Source organism: Cololabis saira, chromosome 12, assembly GCF_033807715.1.
Source record: "Cololabis saira isolate AMF1-May2022 chromosome 12, fColSai1.1, whole genome shotgun sequence".
Classification (NCBI taxonomy): domain Eukaryota; kingdom Metazoa; phylum Chordata; class Actinopteri; order Beloniformes; family Belonidae; genus Cololabis; species Cololabis saira.
The window spans coordinates 1,176,292-1,199,944 of NC_084598.1; the positions used below are offsets into that span (position 1 = coordinate 1,176,292).

The 23,653-nt window shown below is 43.8% G+C and overlaps 1 protein-coding gene across 3 annotated transcripts in view; it reads right to left on the reverse strand.

The window, feature by feature from the left end:
* Positions 1 to 23,653, reverse strand: part of agap2 (ArfGAP with GTPase domain, ankyrin repeat and PH domain 2) — a 75,892-nt gene that overhangs the window by 11,943 nt on the left and 40,296 nt on the right. For all 3 annotated transcript variants that reach the window (XM_061735141.1, XM_061735140.1, XM_061735139.1), the window contains 2 exons: positions 4,840 to 4,965; positions 4,595 to 4,729 (listed from right to left, as the gene is read on the reverse strand). In XM_061735141.1, coding sequence (XP_061591125.1) covers positions 4,595 to 4,729; positions 4,840 to 4,965 — 261 coding nt within the window. The remainder of the gene's footprint in view (positions 1 to 4,594; positions 4,730 to 4,839; positions 4,966 to 23,653) is intronic.

The window sequence follows — 23,653 nt, forward strand, 5'->3', positions numbered from 1 at the left end:
GAATATCCCCATCAAACAGAACATGAATTTGTTTTCTGCGCGTGCTCTGTTCGCAAGGAATCCTGGTCTTTTGAGTCCAGGAAGTTCTTATAAATACGGAGAAACGCAAGACCACGCCACACTTTTGGAGTGAGGAGGAGACTAATCACTTCATAAATGTAATGAAGGATATGAACATTTTGGCATTTGTAGACGGTAGAGAGTACTGGGATAGCGAGATCTAAAAGAAGGTGAGCAAAAAGTTGCGTGAAGCAGCATTTGTTTTGAATTTGGATACAGGAAGAAGATCGCGGAAATGAGGGGAATTGCGTCATGACGTTCTCCGCGCGTCGCTGTTTTGATCGAGATATGCCAAATGATTAATTACCATGTATACAGGGATAACTATATATAATATACAGGGTTTGCTCACGCATGGAAACGGAATGTTCCCAATGATTCAGTAACCGGAATATTAGCAATAACCCGAATTTTGACTGCATGTAAACGTAGTCAATGTCATACGCGTTGCATGTAGATCTAGGGCCTCATTTATGAAATAGTGCGTAGAATTCATACTAAAAGTGTACGTGCGCTCAAAAGCCGAAAATGGCGTGCGCACAAAAAAATCCTGATTTATAAAACCGTGTTCTCTTTATAAATCACAGTCCAGCTGGAAGGTTGCACAGGTGAATTCGCCTCATATCCCGCCCTCTACACGCCCACATTATACCATAAATGGTCAATGCAAACTACCTGATGACTGTATTTGCATATAAATGAGCCTGCTGAGCATGCCAGCGGCTTCCTGCAGTCTGTTTCTGCTGTTGCTGCGTCGGGATGAATGAGACGTGTGTCGAGCTGGTAAAATACTACCGGACGATCCCCGTATATCATTTCATCCTACGGGTAGGACGATTCGCGGAGGTAGGACAACTTGGAAGAACGGCTTGGGTGTACATGGATCTATAACTCTGATATGTGATGACATTAAAAGTACAACATTTGTCGCTGTTTGTACTGTATGTTAATAAATTTAAAAAAAAAAAAGTATGACATGAATCTGGCTTCATTTCACCACCTCACCGTCTGCGTCGCCAGTTCCCCATATCTTCAAAATGTCCATGCACTGGCGTAAAGATACGCACATTTTTCCGTTTCCGTTTTTTTTTTAAATCCCAACCTTTGCCTAGAAGGTGGCCTGCGCATCTTTCAAGCCCTGTTTTGCGCGCATGCAAGCTTTATAAATGAGGCCCCTGGAGAGTGAGATCATAGACTTGGAAACATTAAGGGCCTGATTTACTAAAGGTTTGCGTGTGTAAAAACGTGTGCAAACTTGACAGCACCCGCAAACCAAAGTGCCAGCTGATCTACTAACAGCGTGCAAAGAGGACTGCGCCTCTCAAATGCGCAAAATAGCACACGCAATTCATTTAGTACTTTTGCCCTGATGAATAATCAATATGGGGCGTACCCGCCAGAAATCGCTAAATACTGGGAGGGGAAGATGCAAATTGGTCCATTTACCACGCGCAATGAGATTTACCAAGCCTGAAAGTTATTGCGGGGATTGTGATTGCGTCTGTAGTTAATACGTTCGAAAGGAAGGTGCTAATCTCCACATGCAAAAGGAGAAATATTTTATTTGAATGTTAAATCGAGTATTATTCAGCAAAAGGTTGCCACAGGAGGCACATTCATTTTTTTATTTGTGATAATAAATAAATCACGTGTTTTCATGGAGAAAAAAGTGTTTCTTATTGTGCGCCTGTTCTGCAGTTGTCATACCCCGGTGTTGTGCCATATTCAGCACCCCTGCCGTGAAAAGCACCCCCTCGTCTGACAAAAATGATATTCTCATTCCGTGTCATGTTCTGTATAGCGTCCAGTTTTGTGTTAATGATTCATGTTTAAATGCGCTCATGGATTCCACAATAGTCATACTTTCCCATAATCACAGTCACACATAACAAAAATCGGGTAAATGGTTATTGATGTCATTAATTAATAGCCTGCTTACTGTGTTGTCTTCCATAATATTTGTAAATATATATAATATAAACTCCTAAGTATGTGTTTGTGTGAGTGTGTATATATAAATATATTGAAGTGTCAGTGTGTTGTTTTTTTTCTTGGTCTACTTATCATTGAATATACGAGGGGGGTGCTTTTCACGGCAGGGGTGCTGAATACGGCACAACAATTTGCCTCTTCCACTAATATCTCTAACTCCAACTCGTCAAATTTCATTTTGCGCTTGCGACTATATCCTGCTTTCCATCCAGACTCTCCATGGCGCAAAGTTTGCGCCGCAAACCGTAAGACGCGCAACACCTCATTTAAATACTGCTGTTTGCACCTGTTATCAATTGCGCACGCAATCTTAGTTGATCACCCGCAAAACACACAACAACAGCACGCGCAAACTTTTTCAGTGCACACGCAATTTAGTACTCTTTATTTAGGATCTTAGTAAATCGGGCCCTAAGTGTGTATTGCATTTATTCCTGTGCTCCCCGCAGGGGGTGTGGTTTAGGGTTGTTTATAAACCACAGCCCCTGCTTCGGGGTTGTGTGGTTTAGGGTGCCCATGGGGGTGTCGTCATGGGGGTCCCTCAGGCCTGGGTGGCTGGGGGTGGGACTCCACCTTCTGTGTGGGGTCTGCCCTGGTCTGTCCGGGTTGGGGGGGTCTCTGTGGCGATGCTCCTTGTGGTCATGGTCGGTGATGCCTCTCAGTGTGGACGGCCACCCATAGGTAGTGTTTTCCTCACCTGGATCGTTAGTGCTAAGCCATGTCACCAGTCCACTTACTGTGTGTGTGTGTGTGTGTGTGTGTGTGTGTGTGTGTGTGTGTGCGTGCGTGCGTGCGTGCGTGCGTGCGTGCGTGCGTGCGTGCGTGCGTGCGTGCGTGCGTGCGTGCGTGCGTGCGTGCGTGCACATGTCTATAAGCATGAGTGAGTGTGTGTGTATGCGTGGGGAGTGGGGTCGTATGGGATGTTTTAAATTGTGTTTTCTGATTGTCATTTTATTCTGCATGTAAAGCACCATGTGTTGCAATTCTTAAATGTATGATATGGTGCTATATAAATAAAGTTTAAGTTTAAAGTTTAAGTTTAAGTTTAATAATGGCCAAGAAGTAGTTTAGAGTTGTTTATAAACCTTCGGGGATTGGGGCATTTGGCAGGCATTTTGACTTAAAATGTATGTAAATAACAGCTTCATGAAATTTGAATATGTTGTAGTCCACAGCGAGGCAAGTTTTGAAACATTTGAATCATGTCCCTACGATAATCTTTTGTCTAGTAACAAGCGTCCAAAGTCAAATGGAAATTTTTTTTTGATTGAAAGTTTAAAGGTATTGTGACATGAAAAACACATTTTTCTTGATTTTTTGTGTTTTGTTGGGTGTCTTGACATCAATTACACCCAAAAAACAACGAACTTTTAACATTCAGTGTATTGTGTGCTTTCTGGGATTTTCCGCATAACTATGCAAAAACGGCGCATCTGGTTTGGTGGCGGGCCGTGACGTCACGGCCCGCTAAATCACCACCCCCTCCACCTAGCTCCCTGCCTCCTCTCCTCTCCAGCGCACCATAAAGGCTGATTTATGGTTCCGCGTTACACCGACGCAGAGCCTACAGCGTCGGGTTACGCAGCGACGCGCACCGTACGCTGAACCCTACGGCGTAGGCTCTGCGTCGATTTAACGCGGAACCATAAATCAGGCTTAACACGGAGCTGTTTAGAGCCTCTTCTGTTCTCATCACTGGAGGACAACTGCTAAGAAGACCCGCGGCCACTGACTGGACTTAAGATAAGGGGACACTGCTGCTTGCATGCCTTTATTTTTATGATTGTTTGCGGTGGACTGCTTCGCCGTGTTGCTTTTCCGTGCATGCTTGCTTCGCCTGTCGCTCCCGGCTTAACTCTCCGACGCCGCTGTGAGCTTATGGCTTGCGGGGAGCTACGGGGCTGCCTGAGTCCTCTGGTCACGGACATCCCCGGGCTGTAGTCGCCCTGTCTGGGCTGTGTGTGTGGGTGTTTGTGGTTCGGTGTGCGCGCGTGTGTGTGGAGACGGCAGAAGTGTGTAGCAGTTGGGTTGGAGGAGGTTTGGAGGAGGAGCGGGGCAATGATTGACAGGAAAGGGGGAAAAGGACGCGTTTTTTCACGGCGCAAAAAAACACCGTCATAAAAAGCCAGGCATGGAGTACTAGAGTGAAGTTTTTCTTGTTACACCCTTTTAGACACATTTGAGGGATGTTGGCCAAGACTTTTAATAGTGTTAAAAGCATGTTAGAAATTATGTCACAATACCTTTAATATCTCAAAAACTGTAATAATTGGCCTAATGAGGTTGAAAGATGTTTTGGTCCGAAGCGAACCGAGTCATTTGAATGATGTCTATACGATAAAGTTCGGCTGACCAACTTCTTGGCATTTGGTGTTGCTTTTGACTGAGAAAAGTATCGCCCTTTGAGGCCCGTTGGATCATGTGGCGATGTATCTATGTTGTGGGTGCACGTTCCGGTTCTTCATGAATAAGCCTACTTTTGCTACTCTTGCTAGTCTACTTTGAGAAGCAGCATTTTAACCCCACCGAAACATCTCAGTACCTTCGGCTTGCCCAACAGCAGCATCTCCTTTCTGATTCATGCTTTTCTTCCTCCTGTTCTTCCTCCTGTCACTCATAGGAGATGCTTGGCCTTGATCTTTTCCTGCAAAAGGACCAGCTGTCCCTTCAAGGCCATCTGATATTTGGTGAAAAAATTATAAATAACAGTGTTTATAGTCATAAAAGACCTAAAGCTTCATGTTTTAGGAAAAGGAAAAATTGCAGTTCTAGTGTTACGCCACTTACCAACACTTTGTGCTTTAGTAGACAATGAGGAGGGGCAGCGCTGAAGTCCTTTCTCACCTCTTTGAGGAGACAAACCACTAGACCGGTCATCGACCACGGACACAGACGCTGGACACAACTGAGGAACTGATGACCAGAGAAGAATAAAGGGTTTTTATGATGTACATCATACTTAGTTTCATACACAACCCAAGATTAAGTATTTAAGCATCACTTGTGATGCTTAATTAATGTTAATGTTAATGTTTCGTTAACATATCAAAGAGTAAAATGATTAGCTGAAAGTATTCAGTCTTTTTGACAGATAATACTATCTGTTTGTACTTTATGTTGGAATGTGAGGGCCCAAGTTAATGTAAGGGCCACAGAGAGTGTATATTTTGTTCATGAAATATGTTGCCATCAAAGAAAATATAGAATTACCATTCATTCACTCATTTATTCATCCATCCATTTTCTATACCCGCTTTATCCTTGGCAGGGTAACGGGGGTCTGCTGGAGCCTATCCCAGTTCACTCCAAGTGAAACGCAGTGTAGTGCAGTGTACAGGTACCACTTGTGCAGTGGTACACCCTGCACAGGTTGCCACTCCATATAGTTCTTATGTGGCAAGGACACATATGAATTATACCAGCTACTATATTATTTTTACTTTTATCAGTAAAAACATTTGCCTGTGGTCAGAGCTTTAGTAACTATGTTTAAATTCACAGTAATATTCCGGTAGTTGATTTCATTCTGAAGAACATAATAGTGAGATCAAAATTTACATGAGTTCAATATAGGATAACCATTAATATTTCCATTTATACCATCAAGCCATAACATTATGACCAGATGTATAAAATTGAGGTTCTATCTGTGCTCCCCAAAGAGCTCTGACCGGTCAGGGCCTGGACAATGAACATCTGTGGGTGTCATTTAACATTTGATTGCGATTGTTTTAATGGTGGGATTTAAAAAAATAAATAAAAAAAATCTTTTTCACTTTTCTTTTTGGTTAAGTTATAGTCTTGTTTTTTGTCTTTCTTTTGCTTCTGTGATCATGTTTTGTGCTTAACGTGTTTGCTTGACAACCTGTTCATTTATGAAGGGTTATTCTTTGCAAGTCCCTCTATTCTCTGTTCATATACACTGTTGCCTTTAAGGTTGAAATAAATCATTTTTTTACATCTTCTGATGAAATAATTGTACTTTAAATTTAAAGTAAGATATTTGATTACTGATGACCCCCTGCCTCCCAGTCTCCTGCATTTGGATCCTACTGCTGCAAACCAAACAGGATTACTTCCCACAGGTGCCACCAGGTGTCATCCGACTCAGTATTTATTTATTTTTTGTATAGACCCTTTTTCAGCCTACAGTATGTCTTATAATGTTGTGCGTGCATTTTGGCCATCGGAAGTGGTGTTGTTCTCCAGCAGTTTTGCACCTGCAGCGCCCGCTTTATATCAGGTAAGATTATCTATCTACTCTGTGATTTTACGGGAAAGCCTTGATTACATTAGTGATTGTCTGTATGATGTAGAACAATAATCAAATGGAGCTATTGTCTGATAAGCTGGCGTTAGATTTGGCTCGTGCTCGCTAGGCTAAACAAACGTGTTTGTGTTTTTATTTTTGCAGGCGAGGCTTCATTGAACTCTAATAGTCCTGGTTTTGTGTCATCTGTGTTTATGTACACAAACAAAGCCAGAAGGGGGGAGGATTTCTCATCAGAGAAGAGCTTACGGACTATGGTGCATCGTATCCCTCACTTCACAAAAGGAAAGAAGCAGCTTCCTGCACAGGAACTGGACACATCTAGACAACATAACGTGCTTTTAAATTTGTTAAACATGTATTTAGCCCTATTGTACTTAGGACTGAATGCATTTTAGTAAACTTTTCCACATTTGTGTCAGGCGTCACTTATTGCGTCACTTCCTGTTGTTTGCAGTCTGTTGCCGTTGTACGGTGTTGCAGGCTCTGATTTCTCCAGACTTTTTTGTTTAAACTTGAATTGTTTTCTGGTAAAATAATACTATATCTGGTACTTTAATCGTCTTTAATTCAACACTCGCCAATTTTTCTCTTCCCAAAATTTCATTGTCACCAATCACCGATACATGTCTGTCTGTTAGCCTCTTAGCATGGCCTCCTCTTCTCCCATCGTTTCTCCTCCTTGCTAGTCAGTGTGTGAAATGTTTAGCTATTCCTCTGCCTCCTTTAGTGAAGACGGTAAGTGTTTGAAGTGTCGTTTATTCATAGGATTGGAGGCGAGGCTCAGTGAGTTAGAGGTCCGGTTCCGCCAACTAGACCATAGTCCGGTAGACTCGCCAGCTAGCCAGGCTAAAGTAGCGGTGGACCGGCCTGTAGCAGCAGCTGCTAGCCGCTCCCCTGCAGCTCCCGAGCAGCCGGCCAGGCAGGGCGGGTGGGTGACGGTCCTAAAAGGCCCAAGGAACACCACCACTCGCTTCACGTCTCTAGCCGTTTTCCCCACTGAGCGACACACCCGTTGAGAAACTGACCCTGGTGATTGGAGACTCCATAGTCAGGCATGTGAGGCCGACTCCAGCGACCATAGTTAGGTGCATCCCGGGGGCCAGAGCGGGCGACATTGAAGCAAATTTGAAGCTGCTGGCAAAGAGTAATCGTACATGTTGGCGCTAATGACACCCTTCTATGCCAGTCGGAAGTCACTAAACGTAATATTGTGTCGGTTATTTTTGAATATTACTACATCTGGTGTTTAATTGATGCTGTGCTGGTGGAATCTAATTTCCCTGTGGGAACCTCCCCAAGGGGCTTATAAAGTTCTATCTAATCCAATCTAAATCTATTTGGAGACCAAACAAGCTTTTACTGAAAAAATTGTAAAGGGGGCCAGTGTAGGAGAACAATGTTTCAATTTTAATTTTTTTGATTTTTTAAAGGCCTACAAAAATCTATAGGTAGGTGATCAGTCCTAAAATAAAATTCAGATGAATGTCAGGATGCTTTTTCCATAAAAATACTGCACCTGTGTTTAGGACAAAATTTGGAACCATAAGTATGTGGTGTGTGTGGCTTCCCATCTGCTGCTGTCAACTTTGTTTGTGTTTGTGTTTCTGCTGCTTTTGACAAGAGTCATCCAAAAAATAGACTGCACCTTGTCATATAATCTATGTTTCTTAACAAATTATTCAGTTGAGTTCTTTCAGGACGGACATAAAACACTCCAGCCGTTTCTCACCGGGAACCCCGCTTGCCTTCACCAGATCCCAGCGACTCTCCCTTCGAGAAAGAAAAAATGCCATTGACGTCGTGGGAAAAGAAGTGAGAGACAAGGTGAGGCTAAAGGACTGTGTGGGACGTTTTTCTATGGACTCCAGAGCAGACTAGGTAAAGCTTCATCGCCTTTTTCCTTCTATTGCTTCGTTGGAGCCTGTTATCGGGTGGTTGGTGCCCGTTCTCGGGCCATATCAAGCTACAGTATATCCCGACCTCCTTGCTCCCCTCGTTGGTGGGGGGTTAATCTCCAGAACCTTTGGCATCTCTTAAGACCTCCCATTTGTTTTTGAGTTTAGTTTACTACATTTAGTTTACATCATTTCGCGTTGAATGCTCGCTCCATCGCTAACAAAACTTTTATTTTGAATGGTGTTTTTATCAGTGAGTGCTTATGTGCTTGACTGAAACCTGGCAACATGAGCTGGACCACGCTGTTCTAAATGAGCTGTGCCCACATAACTGCTTCATGATTGAGACTGCTCACTCTTCGGGTCGCCAAGGCGGAGGTTTCGCTTTTGTCCATCAGGACAGTTTTACCTGCAGATTAATGGATCAATACCAGACTTCTTTCAACTCCTTTAAACTGCAGATGTCAAAGATTGGGATTGTCAAAGATTTCTTTTATTTTACAGACCACCTGGTCCTGCTAGTTTTTTTGGGGAAGAATTTGCAAAGTTTCACATTGATGACCCTGCATGTAATCTATAATCTATATAGTCTATAATGTTAAAGGCCTGTTTTAACCTAGTTCAGTATGTTTCTGGACCCACTTATGAGAGAGGCCGCACTTTGGACACAGTTTTATCTTTTGGCCTGATTGTGGATAAGCTTCGTGAGTGATCACTGTTGCATTCTGTTCAATGTAGATTTTCCTATTACACGTCCTTCAAGCAAAGTTATGGCTCATGTGACTGAGTGGCTATATGTGTGTGTGTGTGTGTGTGTGTGTGTGTGTGTGTGTGTGTGTGTGTGTGTGTGTGTGTGTGTGTGTGTGTGTGTGTGTGTGTGTGTGTGTGTGTGTGTGTACATGTCTTTGTGGCTATGTGTGTGTGTGTGGTGTGCGTGAGTGTGTATATGTCCATGTAGCTATGTGTATGTATGTGTATGTGTGTGTGTGTGTGTGTGTGTGTGTGTGTGTGTGTGTGTGTGTGTGTGTGTGTGTGTGTGTGTGTGTGTGTGTGTGTGTGTGTGTAATAAACCAAACAAAGCTCCTGAAGTGTATCTATAGTGGGGGAGGTGGGGGAGCAACCTCGCCACCCGCGAGACCAGAGGCCGACAAGGAAGAACCCGGAACCCAGGCCACCAGCAACCCCACAGAGGGGAGAAGTAGCAGGGAGGCAACCCACCACCTGCGAGCGCCCCCCCGGCGGCGGCCGAGGCCCCCCCGCGGGCGGGGCCCCCATGGCGCGGGAAGAAGCAGCCAGAGATCCGCGCGGGCCCGACAACGGAGGGCCCCAGACCCAGGCATCCCATTCATTCATCCATTCACCTATCCGATACCTATACTAATAATAAGATATACTATACATAATAATAATAATAATAATAATAATAATAATAATAATAATAATAATAATAATAATAATAATAATAATAATAATAATAATAACCATCTTTCTATTGGACTGTCCTAACTGGCCGCAGCAAGTTTTTGAGCTGAACATTTGTCGGACGCCCTGCTTCTTCCTGTTGCCCGCGTTGAAAGCCGGCTGCTTTCCTCCTTCTCTTAGTTGGCAGGCTGAGGGGAGACCACTTAATATATGTTAAAGCAAGAAAAAACGTGTTTTTCATAATAAGTCCCCTTTAATTATTCTAACTTTCTTTTTCCTTGTTTTAAGAAGCGCTCCTTGAACCGTCTGCAGATTGTGCAGAATACAGCAGTAAACCTTTGAATTGTTGCTCGTAAATGGCAGATTGGCCATTAAAAACACCATGTTCCACATGTGGATCTGGCACCAGGACATCTGACGTCCCAGATTGATAATTAGGGCCCGAGCACCTTCAGTGCGAAGGCCCTATTGTATTTGCAGGAATTTTTAGGGCCCGAACACCTTCAGTGCGAAGGCCCTATTGTATCTGTAGGAATTTTTTTTTTTCTTTTTCTTTTTCTTTTTTAGGGCCCGAGCACTTGCAGTGCGAAGGCCCTATTGTATTTGCAGGAATTTTTATTATTATTAGGGCCCGAGCACCTTCAGTGCGAAGGCCCTATTGTATCTGTAGGAATTCTTCGCGTTATTATTATTATTATTATTATTTTTCTGACGAAAGGAGGGCCTTTTTGCCCCCCTAAACGTGCCCAAAAAGTCACCAAATTTTGCATGCAAGTCCGGCCTGGCGAAAAATTTTATATTTAATGTTTTGCATTAATGGGCGTGGCAAAATGGCTCAACAGCGCCCCCTTGAAAACTTTGTGCCTCAAGCCCCACGATACGTTTTGACGTACATGCACGAAAATCGGTACACACCTGTATCATGGCCCAACTTAAAGAAAAGTCTCTTGGCGTCAAGTCGAGAAACCGAACAGGAAGTCGGCCATTTTGAATTAATCGTGTCATTTTGGCGAAATTTATGCCTTCCTTCGGCAGTTAATACGGCCCGAACCGTAACGTGCACCCAGGTGTGTTATACATCAAAATGTGCGTCTCCATCCTCGAACACCACGCATTACTTTTCTCTTTCAAAAGTGTTACCGTGGCGACGCTAGACGCCGAAAAGCGCGCCCACCCTTCATCTGATTGGTTCAGACAGAAAAAACTTTGCGCCTCAAGCCCCACAATACGGTTTGACGTACATGAACGAAAATCGCTACACACCTGTATCATGTCACTACTTAAAGAAAAGTCTCTTGGCGGCATGGCCGAAACAGAACAGGAAGTCGGCCATTTTGAACATTCTGAATTAATCGCGTAATTTTGGAGCAATATATGCCATTCCTTCGAGAATTAATACGGCCCGAACCGTATCGTGAACCCAGATGTGTTATACATCAAAATGTGCGTCTCCATCCTGCGATTACACGCATTACTTTTCTCTTTCAAAAGTGTTACCGTGGCGACGCTAGACGCCAACAAGCGCACCCCCCCTTCATCTGATTGGTCCATATTTGATAGTTCGCCAAAAGGCACCAAATTTGGCATGCAAGCCAGGCCTGGCGATAAATTTGATATTTCATGGTTTGCATTAATGGGCGTGGCAAAATGGCTCAACAGCGCCCCCCGGAAAACTTTGTGCCTCAAGCCCCACAATACGGTTTGACGTACATGCACGAAAATCGCTACACACCTGTATCATGGCACAACTTAAAGAAAAGTCTCTTGGAGCCATGGCCGAAACCGAACAGGAAGTCGGCCATTTTGAAATCTGATTGGTCCATATTTGATAGTTCTCCAAAAGTCACCAAATTTTGCATGCAAGACAGACTTGGCGATAAATTTGATATTTCATGGTTTGCATTAATGGGCGTGGCCTAACGGCTCAACAGCGCCCCCTAGAATACTTTTATCTGCCATAACTTTTGAATGGTTTGACATAGGAAGTTGTGGGTGGTGTCATGGGACTCTGTAATGAGTCCTTAAGCTTCGTTGGCCTTAATTAGCCCCGCCCCTTCTTCTGATTGGTTGTCCCGATTTTCTGCTATAACATTGGAATGGTTTGACATAGGAAGTCGTGGGTGATGTCATGGGACTCTGTAATGAGTTCTTAAGCTTCGTTGGCCTGAATTAGCCCCGCCCCTTCTTCTGATTGGTTGTCCCGATTTTCTGCTATAACTTTGGAATGGTTTGACATAGGAAGTCGTGGGTGGTGTCATGGGACTCTGTAATGAGTTCTTAAGCTTCGTTGGCCTTAATTAGCCCCGCCCCTTCTTCTGATTGGTTGTCCCTTTTTCCTGCTATAACTTTTTAATGGTTTGACTCCCGCTTCCTGATTCAAACGTCTGCCGGCCCCGCCCCCCGACCAATCAGTGGCGAGTAGGGTGATGACGGCCCCGCCCCCCGACCAATCCGTGGCGAGTAGGGTGATGACGGCCCCGCCCCCGACCAATCAGCTGTTGTAATGTGGTGACATCAGAAATAGTCCCGTGCTCAGCCCGGTTAGAACCTCGGTAGAATGTTTACAGAAAAAGTATTAATAAAATAGTAGTGTTTTACTAATATTTATACCTTACAAATATTTAAAAAATTAGGAAAAAAAGTTCCAGACATTATAATGCTATGTTGGTCTCTCCTAAGCCAGTAAGTCAAAGAATGAGTAATAGTTGGGTCTTAGCTCGACCGGAGTATTACGGTCTACGGTGCCGGAGGTCCGGAGTTCGAGACTGGCTGTATGCCGAAAATTTTTTTTACATCAAAATTTTCGTCTCTGTCCTGCGACGACGCACATTACTTTTCTCTTTCAAAAGTGTTACCGTGGCGACGCTAGACGCGAAAAAGCGCTCGTCCCCTTCATCTGATTGGTCCATATTTGATAGTTCTCCAAAAGTCACCAAAATTTGCATGCAAGCCAGGCCTGGTGATAAATTTGATATTTAATGGTTTGCATTAATGGGCGTGGCCTAACGGCTCAACAGCACCCCCTAGAATACTTTTCTCTGCCATAACTTTTGAATGGTTTGACATAAAGAGTCGTGGGTGGTGTCATGGGACTCGGTATTAAGTCCTTGACCTTCACTGGCCTGAATTAGCCCCGCCCCTTCTTCTGATTGGTTGTTCCTTTTTCTGCTATAACTTTTGAATGGTTTGACATAGAGAGTCGTGGGTGGTGTCATTTCTGATATGCTTATGGGGGGCGGTGGACGTGAGTGCGAGGGCCCGTTCATCGCTGCTTGCAGCTTTAATTATTATTATTAGGGCCCGAGCACCTTCAGTGCGAAGGCCCTATTGTATCTGTAGGAATTCTTCGCGTTATTATTATTATTAGGGCCCGAGCACCTTCAGAGCGAAGGCCCTATTGTATTTGCAGGAATTTTTATTATTATTATTATTATTATTTTCCTGACAAAGTGAAGGCCTTTTTGCCCCCCTTAACATGCCCAAAAAGTCACCAAATTTTGCACCCTAGTCAGGCCTGGCGAAAAATTTGATATTTAAAGGTTTGCATTAATGGGCGTGGCAAAATGGCTCAACAGCGCCCCCTTGAAAACTTTGTGCCTCAAGCCCCACGATACGGTTTGACGTACATGCACGAAAATCGGTACACACCTGTATCATGGGACAACTTAAACAAAAGTCTCTTGGGGTCATGCCCGAAACCGAACAGGATGTCGGCCATTTTGAATTAGTCGTGTCATTTTGGCGAAATTTATGCCATTCCTTCGAAAGTTAATTCAGCCCGAACCGTAACGTGCCCCCAAGTGTGTTATACATCAAAATATGCGTCTCCATCCTGCGACAACACGCATTACTTTTCTCTTTCAAAAGCGTTACCGTGGCGGCGCTAGACGCCAAAAAGCGCGCCCACCCTTCATCTGATTGGTTCGACAGAAAAAACTTTGTGCCTCAAGCCCCATAATACGGTTTGACGTACATGAACGAAAATCGGTACACACCTGTATCATGTCGCAACTAAAAGAAAAGTCTCTTGGCGCCATGGCCGAAACCGAACAGGAAGTCGGCCATTTTGAACATTCTGAATTAATTGCGTAATTTTGGAGCAATATATGCCATTCCTTCGAGAGTTAATTCAGCCCGAACCGTATCGTGAACCCAGATGTGTTATACATCAAAATGTGCGTCTCCATCCTGCGACTACACGCATTACTTTTCTCTTTCGAAAGTGTTACCGTGGCGACGCTAGACGCCAACAAGCGCACCCCCCCTTCATCTGATTGGTCCATATTTGATAGTTCCCCAAAAGGCACCAAATTTGGCATGCAAGCCATGCCTGGCGATAAATTTGATATTTCATGGTTTGCATTAATGGGCGTGGCAAAATGGCTCAACAGCGCCCCCCGGAAAATTTTGTGCCTCAAGCCCCACAATACGGTTTGACGTACATGCACGAAAATCGGTACACACCTGTATCATGTCGCAACTTAAAGAAAAGTCTCTTGGAGCCATGGCCGAAACCGAACAGGAAGTCAGCCATTTTGAATTAATTGTGTAATTTTGGCACAATTTATGCCATTCCTTCGGCAGTTAATTCAGCCCGAACCGTAACGTGCACCCAGGTGTGTTATACACCAAAATGTGCGTCTCCATCGTGCGACACCACGCATTACTTTTCTCTATCAAAAGTGTTACCGTGGCGACGCTAGACGCGAAAAAGCGCACCCACCCTTCATCTGATTGGTCCATATTTGATAGTTCTCCAAAAGTCACCAAAATTTGCATGCAAGCCAGGCCTGGCGATAAATGTGATATTTCATGGTTTGCATTAATGGGCGTGGCCTAACGGCTCAACAGCGCCCCCTAGAATACTTTTCTCTGCCATAACTTTTGAATGGTTTCACATAGAGAGTCGTGGGTGGTGTCATGGGACTCTGTAATGAGTCCTTAAGCTTCGTTGGCCTTAATTAGCCCCGCCCCTTCTTCTGATTGGTTGTCCCGATTTTCTGCTATAACTTTTGAATGGTTTGACATAGAGAGTCGTGGGTGGTGTCATCAGATTATTTATGGAGTCCTTGAACTTCATTGGCCTGAATTAGCCCCGCCCCTTCTTCTGATTGGTTGTCCTTTTTTTATAATAAAATTGCCGCGAGCCGCCAGTCGCTCTCGCGCTGACTCCCGCTTCCTGATTCAAACGTCTGCCGGCCCCGCCCCCTGACCAATCAGTGGCGAGTAGGGTGATGGCGGCCCCGCCCCCCGACCAATCAGTGGCGAGTAGGGTGATGACGGCCCCGCCCCCCGACCAATCAGTGGCGAGTAGGGTGATGACGGCCCCGCCCCCCGACCAATCAGCTCCCTGTAATGTGGTGACTTCAGAAATATTCCCGGCTCAGCCCGGTTACAACCTTGGCAGAATGGTTACAGAAAAAGTAATAATTTAAATAGTAGGGTTTTACTAATATTTATAACTTACAAATATTTAAAAAATTAGGAAAAAAAAGTTCCAGACATTTTATCGCTATGTTGGTCTGTCCTAACCCAGTAGGTCAAATAAAAGGAATAGCTGAGACTTAACTCAGCCAGATTATTGCGGTCTTTGCTGCCAGAGGTCGAGAGTTCAAGCCTGGCTTGATATGCCAAAGTTTTTGTCAGCAATTTTTGTGTTTTTTTTACATCAAAATGTTCGTCTCTGTCCTGTGACGACGCACATTACTTTTCTCTTTCCCCTTCTTCTGATTGGTTGTCCCGATTTTCTGCCATAACTTTTGAATTTGAGTGGAGTTTGCGCGCGCAGCTCCCGCGGGGGGAGGGGCTGATGTTCAGCGCGGCCGCCATCTTGGTCGAGGCGCCGCATTGACTGCCTGAGAACGTCGGGCGTGGCCGCCATCTTGGATCGGTATCGCTTTAACTCTAGAGCGTTCACTTCTATTGTGGAAGGAGGTGTCTGCATAAGTAAAATAACTATAACTCACTTGATTTTCAACCGATTTTCACGCGGTTTGCTTTGTTACAAACGGCAGACATGTAGCTATGATACAGGATGCTTGATGTACGTTAAATATGCAAGCTTTCATGCTAAAATACGTTCTGCAGGTAGTCACACTTCAGGTATACACACACACACACACACATATATATATATATATATATATATATATATATATATATATATATATATATACACACACACACACACACACACACACAATATACACAATACAAAATACAGTATAGCATATTAATGAATGTATTAATATATTTGAATAACAGACATAACAAGCTTAAAAACAAAAAACATAACGGATGACAGCATACAATTGTCATAATGGAGAAAAAAAAGAAACATTTGGAAGGAGTGTGTGTGTGAGGAATTGTATATTAGTGTTATAAATTGAAATTATATAATAATGCAATCGCTATGATATATAATTTTACAATATAATACAGTCAAAAATATATGAAATGAAGCAACATACAATGCAATAATACAATATGCTATATTACTGGGTACGCTAATATGAAATAACAACATGTAATATAATATGGTATAATAGATTAATATAATATCATACATTCTGGACCATGAGATACAGCTGTACTGTATGATCGTCGTTCATTTGAGTGATCTGATTTTTTTTTTCATGGTTTGCATTAATGGCCGTGTCCTCACGGCTCAACAGCGCCCCCTAGAATACTTTTTTCTGCCATAACTTTTGAAAGGTTTGACATAGAGAGTCGTGGGTGGTGTCATGGGACTCGGCATTGAGTCCTTGACCATAATTGGTGACAATTAGCCCAGTCCCTTTTTCTGATTGGTTGTCCCTATTTTCTGCTATAACTTTTGAATGTTTTGACATAGAGAGTCGTGGGTGGTGTCATGGGACTCTGTAATGAGTCCTTGATCTTCTTTGCCCTGAATTAGCCCCGCCCCTTCTTCTGACTGGTCGTCCCTTTTTTCTGCTATAACTTTTGAAGGGTTTGACATAGGAAGTCGTGGGTGGTGTCATTTCTGATATGCTTATGGGGGGCGGTTGACGTGAGTGCGAGGGCCCGTTCATTGCTGCTTGCAGCTTTAATTTTTATTATTATTCTTATTATTTTTCTGATGAAAGGAGGGCCTTTTTGCCCCCCTAAACGTGCCCAAAAAGTCACCAAATTTTGCACCCAAGCCAGGCCTGGTGAAAAATTTGATATTTAATGGTTTGCATTAATGGGCGTGGCAAAATGGCTCAACAGCGCCCCCTTGAAAACTTTGTGCCTCAAGCCCCACGATACGGTTTGACGTACATGCACGAAAATCGGTACACGCCTGTATCATGACGTAACTTAAAGAAAAGTCTCTTGGCGTCATGCCCGAAACCGAACAGGATGTCGGCCATTTTGAATTAGTCGTGTCATTTTGGCGAAATTTATGCCATTCCTTCGGCAGTTAATACGGCCCGAACCGTAACGAGCACCCAGGTGTGTTATACATCAAAATGTGCGTCTCCATCCTCCGACACCACGCATTACTTTTCTCTCTCAAAAGCATTACCGTGGCGACGCTAGACGCCAAAAAGCGCGCCCACCCTTCATCTGATTGGTTCAGACAGAAAAAACTTTGCGCCTCAAGCCCCATAATACGGTTTGACGTACATGAACGAAAGTCGGTACACACTTGTATCATGTTGCAACTTACAGAAAAGTCTCTTGGCACCATGGTCGAAACCGAACAGGAAGTCGGCCATTTTGAACATTCTGAATGAATCACGTAATTTTGGAGCAATATATGCCATTCCTTCGAGAATTAATACGGCCCGAACCGTATCATGAACCCAGATGTGTTATACATCAAAATGTGCGTCTCTATCCTGCGACTACGCGCATTACTTTTCTCTTTCAAAAGTGTTACCGTGGCGACGCTAGACGCCAAAAAGCGCGCCACCCTTCATTTGATTGGTCCATATTTGATAGTTCCCCAAAAGTCACCAAATTTTGCATGCAAGGCAGGCCTGGCGATAAATTTATATTTCATGGTTTGTATTAATGGGCGTGGCAAAATGGCTCAACAGCACCCCCTTGAAAACTTTGTGCCTCAAGCCCCACGATACGGTTTGACGTACATGCACCAAAATCGGTACACACCTGTATCATGGCGCAACTTAAAGAAAAGTCTCTTGGCGCCATGGCCGAAACCGAACAGGAAGTCGGCCATTTTGAAATCTGATTGGTCCATATTTGATAGTTCTCCAAAAGTCACCAAATTTTGCATGCAAGCCAGGCCTGGCAATACATTTGATATTTCATGGTTTGCATTAATGGGCGTGGCCTAACGGCTCAACAGCGCCCCCTAGAAAACTTTTCTCTGCCATAACTTTTGAATGGTTTGACATAGGAAGTTGTGGGTGGTGTCATGGGACTCTGTAATGAGTCCTTAAGCTTCGTTGGCCTTAATTAGCCCCGCCCCTTCTTCTGATTGGTTGTCCCGATTTTCTGCTATAACTTTGGAATGGTTTGACATAGAGAGTCGTGGGTGGTGTCATCAGATTCTTTATGGAGTCCTTGACCTTCATTGGCCTGAATTAGCCCCGCCCCTTCTTCTGATTGGTTGTCCCTTTTTTCTGCTATAACTTTTGAATGGGTTGACATAAGAAGTCGTGGGTTGTGTCATGGGACTCTGTAATGAGTTCTTAAGCTTCGTTGGCCTGAATTAGCCCCGCCCCTTCTTCTGATTGGTTGTCCATATTTTCTGACTATAACTTTTGAATGGTTTGACATATTTGAAATATGCTGTCAGCCAACCACAAAAATCTCTGGAATTTTGGTGGAATCATTTATTTTTTGTCCTTGCCCGGTGCAAATGACATAAATAAAGTGCGTGGTTTGGTTGTGAAAAAATAAAAGTAATGTTACGTGAACAATAAATCAAAACGCTCCCTTCCATGCAGTGTGTGTGTCTAGGAAGTAAAGACTGGAACATGCTATTCACAAAAGAACAAATAGTGGGGTTTTACTAGTATTTATATCTTACAAATATTTTAAAAATTACGAAAAAACAATTCGCCACTCAGATTACATCGCTATGTTGGTATCTACTAACTCAGTCAGTCAGGAAATGGCCAAGCTGATTCGTGGCTCAGCGGTAATGTCACCGTCTTTCGTGTGGGAGATCGTGGGATCGGTCCCAGCTCAATGCAAAGATTATTGTCAGCAATTTGTGTGGTTTTTTTTACATCAACATGTGCGTCTCCTTCCTGCGACGACGCGCATTACTTTTCTCATTCAAAAGCGTTAACGTGGCAACACTCGACGCCAAAAAGTGCGCCCCCTTCATCTGATTGGTCCATATTTGATTTTTTGCATGAATGGGCGTGGCCTAATGGCTCAACAGCGCCCCCTAGAATACTTTTTTCTGCTATAACTTTTGAATGGTTTGACATAGAGAGTCGTGGGTGGTGTCATCGGACTCGGTATTGAGTCCTTGACCATAATTGGTGCAAATTAGCCCCGCCCCTTCTTCTGATTGGTTGTCCCGATTTTCTGCTATAACTTTGGAATGGTTTACATAGAGAGTCATGGGTGGTGTCATAAGATTCTTTAAGGAGTCCTTAAGCTTCGTTAGCCTTAATTAGCCCCGCCCCTTCTTCTGATTGGTTGTCCCGATTTTCTGCTATAACTTTGGAATGGTTTGACATAGAGAGTCGTGGGTGGTGTCATCAGATTCTGTATGGAGTCCTTGACCTTCATTGGCCTGAATTAGCCCCACCCCATCTTCTGATTGGTTGTCCCTTTTTTCTGCTATAACTTTTGAATGGTTTGACATAGGGAGTCGTGGGTGGTGTCGTTTCTGATATGCTTATGGGGGGCGGTGGCCGTGAGTGCGAGGGCCCGTTCATCGCTGCTTGCAGCTTTAATTATTATTATTTTTCTGACGAAAGGAGGGCCTTTTTGCCCCCCTAAACGTGCCCAAAAAGTCACCAAATTTTGCACGCAAACCAGGCCTGGCGAAAAATTTGATATTTTATGGTTTGCATTAATGGGCGTGGCAAAATGGCTCAACAGCGCCCCCTTGAAAACTTTGTGCCTCAAGCCCCACGATACGATTTGACGTACATGCACGAAAATCAGTACACACCTGTATCATGGGACAACTTAAACAAAAGTCTCTTGGAGTCATGCCCGAAACCGAACAGGATGTCGGCCATTTTGAATTAGTCGTGTCATTTTGGCGAAATTTATGCCATTCCTTCGAAAGTTAATTCAGCCCGAACCGTAACGTGCCCCCAAGTGTGTTATACATCAAAATGTGCGTCTCCATCCTGCGACAACACGCATTACTTTTCTCTTTCAAAAGCGTTACCGTGGCGGCGCTAGACGCCAAAAAGCGCGCCCACCCTTCATCTGATTGGTTCAACAGAAAAAACTTTGTGCCTCAAGCCCCATAATACGGTTTGACGTACATGAACGAAAATCGGTACACACCTGTATCATGTCGCAACTAAAAGAAAAGTCTCTTGGCGCCATGGCCGAAACCGAACAGGAAGTCGGCCATTTTGAACATTCTGAATTAATTGCGTAATTTTGGAGCAATATATGCCATTCCTTCGAGAGTTAATTCAGCCCGAACCGTATCGTGAACCCAGATGTGTTATACATCAAAATGTGCGTCTCCATCCTGCGACTACACGCATTACTTTTCTCTTTCGAAAGTGTTACCGTAGTGACGCTAGACGCCAACAAGCGCACCCCCCCTTCATCTGATTGGTCCATATTTGATAGTTCCCCAAAAGGCACCAAATTTGGCATGCAAGCCAGGCCTGGCGATAAATTTGATATTTCATGGTTTGCATTAATGGGCGTGGCAAAATGGCTCAACAGCGCCCCCCGGAAAACTTTGTGCCTCAAGCCCCACAATACGGTTTGACGTATATGCACGAAAATCGATACACACCTGTATCATGTCGCAACTTAAAGAAAAGTCTCTTGGAGCCATGGCCGAAACCAAACAGGAAGTCAGCCATTTTGAATTAATTGTGTAATTTTGGCGCAATTTATGCCATTCCTTCGGCAGTTAATTCAGCCCGAACCGTAACGTGCACCCAGGTGTGTTATACACCAAAAAGTGCGTCTCCATCGTGCGACACCACGCATTACTTTTCTCTTTCAAAAGTGTTACCGTGGCGACGCTAGACGCGAAAAAGCGCACCCACCCTTCATCTGATTGGTCCATATTTGATAGTTCTCCAAAAGTCACCAAAATTTGCATGCAAGCCAGGCCTGGCGATAAATGTGATATTTCATGGTTTCCATTAATGGGCGTGGCCTAACGGCTCAACAGCGCCCCCTAGAATACTTTTCTCTGCCATAACTTTTGAATGGTTTCACATAGAGAGTCGTGGGTGGTGTCATGGGACTCTGTAATGAGTCCTTAAGCTTCGTTGGCCTTAATTAGCCCCGCCCCTTCTTCTGATTGGTTGTCCCGATTTTCTGCTATAACTTTTGAATGGTTTGACATAGAGAGTCGTGGGTGGTGTCATCAGATTCTTTATGGAGTCCTTGACCTTCATTAGCCTGAATTAGCCCCGCCCCTTCTTCTGATTGGTTGTCCTTTTTTTATAATAAAATTGCCGCGAGCCGCCAGTCGCTCTCGCGCTGACTCCCGCTTCCTGATTCAAACGTCTTCCGGCCCCGCCCCCTGACCAATCAGTGGCGAGTAGGGTGATGGCGGCCCCGCCCCCCGACCAATCAGTGGCGAGTAGGGTGATGACGGCGCCGCCCCCCGACCAATCAGTGGCGAGTAGGGTGATGACGGCCCCGCCCCCCGACCAATCAGCTCCCTGTAATGTGGTGACTTCAGAAATATTCCCGGCTCAGCCCGGTTACAACCTTGGCAGAATGGTTACAGAAAAAGTAATAATTTAAATAGTAGGGTTTTACTAATATTTATAACTTACAAATATTTAAAAAATTAGGAAAAAAAAAGTTCCAGACATTTTATCGCTATGTTGGTCTGTCCTAAGCCAGTAGGTCAAATAAAAGGAATAGCTGAGACTTAGCTCAGCCAGATTATTGCGGTCTTTGCTGCCAGAGGTCGAGAGTTCAAGCCTGGCTTGATATGCCAAAATTTTTGTCAGCAATTTTTGTGTTTTTTTTACATCAAAATGTTCGTCTCTGTCCTGTGACGACACACATTTCTTTTCTCTTTCCCCTTCTTCTGATTGGTTGTCCCGATTTTCTGCCATAACTTTTGAATTTGAGTGGAGTTTGCGCGCGCAGCTCCCGCGGGGGGAGGGGATGATGTTCAGCGCGGCCGCCATCTTGGTCGAGGCGCCGCATTGACTGCCTGAGAACGTCGGGCGTGGCCGCCATCTTGGATCGGTATCGCTTTAACTCTAGAGCGTTCACTTCTATTGTGGAAGGAGGTGTCTGCATAAGTAAAATAACTATAACTCACTTGATTTTCAACCGATTTTCACGCGGTTCGCTTTGTTACAAACGGCAGACATGTAGCTATGATACAGGATGCTTGATGTACGTTAAATATGCAAGCTTTCATGCTAAAATACGTTCTGCAGGTAGTCACACTTCAGGTATACACACACACACACACACACACACACATATATATATATATATATATATATATATACACACACACACACACACACACACACACACACACACACACACACAATATACAAAATACAGTATAGCATATTAATGAATGTATTAATATATTTGAATAACAGACATAACAAGCTTAAAAACTAAAAACATAACGGATGACAGCATACAATTGTCATAATGGAGAAAAAAAAGAAACATTTGGAAGGAGTGTGTGTGTGAGGAATTGTATATTAGTGTTATAAATTGAAATTATATAATAATGCAATCGCTATGATATATAATTTTACAATATAATACAGTCAAAAATATATGAAATTAAGCAACATACAAAGCAATAATACAATATGCTATATTACTGGGTACGCTAATATGAAATAACAACATGTAATATAATATGGTATAATAGATTAATATAATATCATACATTCTGGACCATGAGATACAGCTGTACTGTATGATCGTCGTTCATTTGAGTGATCAGATTTTTTTTTTCATGGTTTGCATTAATGGGCGTGTCCTCACGGCTCAACAGCGCCCCCTAGAATACTTTTTTCTGCCATAACTTTTGAAAGGTTTGACATAGAGAGTCGTGGGTGGTGTCATGGGACTTGGCATTGAGTCCTTGACCATAATTGGTGACAATTAGCCCAGTCCCTTTTTCTGATTGGTTGTCCCTATGTTCTGCTATAACTTTTGAATGTTTTGACATAGAGAGTCGTGGGTGGTGTCATGGGACTCTGTAATGAGTCCTTGATCTTCTTTGCCCTGAATTAGCCCCGCCCCTTCTTCTGACTGGTCGTCCCTTTTTTCTGCTATAACTTTTGAAGGGTTTGACATAGGAAGTCGTGGGTGTTGTCATTTCTGATATGCTTATGGGGGGCGGTTGACGTGAGTGCGAGGGCCCGTTCATTGCTGCTTGCAGCTTTAATTATTATTATTATTATTTTCCTGACAAAAGGAAGGCCTTTTTGCCCCCCTAAACGTGCCCAAAAAGTCACCAAATTTTGCACCCAAGTCAGGCCTGGCGAAAAATTTGATATTTAATGGTTTGCATTAATGGGCGTGGCAAAATGGCTCAACAGCGCCCCCTTGAAAACTTTGTGCCTCAAGCCCCACGATAAGGTTTGACGTACATGCACGAAAATCGGTACACACCTGTATCATGGGACAACTTAAAGAAAAGTCTCTTGGCGTCATGCCCGAAACCAAACAGGAAGTCGGCCATTTTGAATTAGTCGTGTCATTTTGGCGAAATTTATGCCATTCCTTCGAAAGTTAATTCAGCCCGAACCGTAATGTGCACCCAAGTGTGTTATACATCAAAATGTGCGTCTCCATCCTGCGACAACACACATTACTTTTCTCTTTCAAAAACGTTACCGTGGCGACGCTAGACGCCAAAAAGCGCGCC